At 70.5% G+C, this 1,921-nt stretch overlaps 1 protein-coding gene across 1 annotated transcript in view; it reads right to left on the minus strand.

The window, feature by feature from the left end:
* ZNF703 (zinc finger protein 703) overlaps positions 1-1,903 on the minus strand; it is a 7,964-nt gene extending 6,061 nt beyond the window's left edge. Inside the window, exons 1-2 of the mRNA XM_010838850.1 lie at positions 1,476-1,903; positions 2-481 (exon numbers count right to left, since the gene is read on the minus strand). Coding sequence (XP_010837152.1) covers positions 2-481; positions 1,476-1,709 — 714 coding nt within the window. The 5' untranslated portion in view covers positions 1,710-1,903. The remainder of the gene's footprint in view (position 1; positions 482-1,475) is intronic.
* Between the last annotated feature and the right edge of the window lie 18 nt (positions 1,904-1,921).

A 1,921-nucleotide genomic window follows, 5' to 3' on the forward strand; every position in this document is an offset into this window, starting at 1 on the left:
TCTTATCCAGCTCCCCGCTGGCCCCGGTCTTGCAGTCAGAGTGGTGCGGGGAGCCGCCCCGGGAACCGCCAGGGGAGGACGAGGACGACGAAGCGGAGACCGGCGCTCCATGCGGGGGGAAGGGCGTGCAGGCGGCGCTGGGCACCCTGAAGCCCGCCTTGTCTCCCGAGGACAAGGAGGAGGAGCTGGAGGAGCTGGAGGACACGGAGGAGGAGCCGCTGTCCTTGCGGGAGTCGCCGCCCCCGGAACCCTTGGAGTAGGGCTTGAAGCTGGACTTGTCCTCGGCCGGGGAGTCCCCCAGCTGCTTGAGCGCCGCAGAGGCCGAGGCGGCGCCCGAGGCCGAGCGGCCGGGGTCCTTCTCCGCTCCCAGCCCGTTGGCCGCCGCTACCGAGTTGAGCTTGGACGGGGGCGGCGGGTCGGGCTTGCCGATCTGCGAGCAAGTCTGGGCCAGCAACGCCAAAGGACTCTTCTTGGCGTCCAGCTGTGGGAGACAGCGGCAAGGGGAGGGAGAAGGGGGTGAGACCAGGGACCCACGGAGCAGCCGGGGGGGTGGGGTTACCTGGGGGGCAGGGTGGGTGAGATGGGAAAGGAGGGCCTCGGGGAGACCGGCTGCGAGCGCGGGGGCTGAGCGCAACTGCGCTTACACTGCGCGTCGGTAGTGGTGGGATCCCTCGCTGCCCCGGGTCCCGGAGGGCGCCGCAGGCCCTGGGGAACGGGCCGAGGAAGGCGTCCATCGAAGGCCACCCCGGTGGAAGGTGACTTCTCTGGAGTCGGGGCTGGGGGAGGGGCCGTGACTCCCCCCTACTCTCTCATCTCGTCCTCTCTAGGCCCGGGTTAAAAACTTATGCCTTCAGTTTGGGGAACTTCGCTTAGGACGGGTTTCTGGCGGTGACGCCGCGGGGTAGGAGCAGGGGAGAAGCTGGATCTTGAGCCCGGGCCGCCGCGGGCGCTTTCTTCGGAGCCCCCTTCCCTCCCGGGGAGGGCCCCCAGGGGAGCGGGAGGAAGAAGGAGCCGGGGTCGGGAGTGCCGGGGCGTCGTGCGCTCCAACCGGATGGGGCAGAAGCGGAGTGGGACGGGGGAGGGAGGTGGCGATCGGGCTTCAAAGAGAACAAACCCGGGTGGAGAGGTGGGGGTGGGGGGCCGAAAAAAGCCCAGGAGATAGACTCTCTGGCCTGGGGACTGGGTGCCGAGGAAAAGTAAAGGGCCCAGTGGACACTCCAAAAGCAAATCCAATCCGAGAGAGGAAACGCGAAGCTCCGAAGGGCGAGCGTGGAAGGGGAACCTTCTCCCCCGGGGAGAAGCCCGGGGGGGAGAACCCAGTGGGCTCCGATCCCTCTGTATCTCCGTCCCTCCTCTCACTCCGTCGGCCAGTGGGGCCGGACCCGAGGGTCGCACCGAGCCGCGGGGCGCAGGGAGCCGGGCAGTGGTGGGCGGAATGGGGCGGGCGCTCGGCGGGCAGCGACCAGGGGACTGACCTCGATGGGGCTCACGGGCGTGGAGGACAGCGGCTGCAGGTACTCCGGGTGCAGGAGGTGGCCGGTGTGAGCGCTCAGCATCTTCAGTACCCGGATGGGGAGCCGGTTCGCCTGGCGCAGGGGGTCCGCCGGGGGCAAGAGGGACACCGCCGCCGGCCTCTTCCCGCCGCCGCCGCTGCCGCTACCGCTGCTCTCGGGGGGCCTTGGGTTAGATCCAGCGGGCGAATCGCTCATTTGGAGGAGGCAGTGCCGCTGGGGGGGCGGGGAGGGCGGGGGCGCACCGGGGAGGCGAGCTCCCGGGGCGGGTGGGCTCGCTCCGTAGCTCTGAGCGCGGTGCAGCGGTCGCCGCGTCTCCACCCCTCCTCCTCCTCCTCCGCTGCCGCCGCCGCCGCCACCGCTGGCCCGGGCGAGCAACACAAAAACCTTCGCCTTCCGCGAGCCGCACG

The sequence above is a fragment of the Bison bison genome, unplaced genomic scaffold (genome assembly GCF_000754665.1).
Source record: "Bison bison bison isolate TAMUID 2011002044 unplaced genomic scaffold, Bison_UMD1.0 scf7180017864105, whole genome shotgun sequence".
NCBI lineage: Eukaryota > Metazoa > Chordata > Mammalia > Artiodactyla > Bovidae > Bison > Bison bison.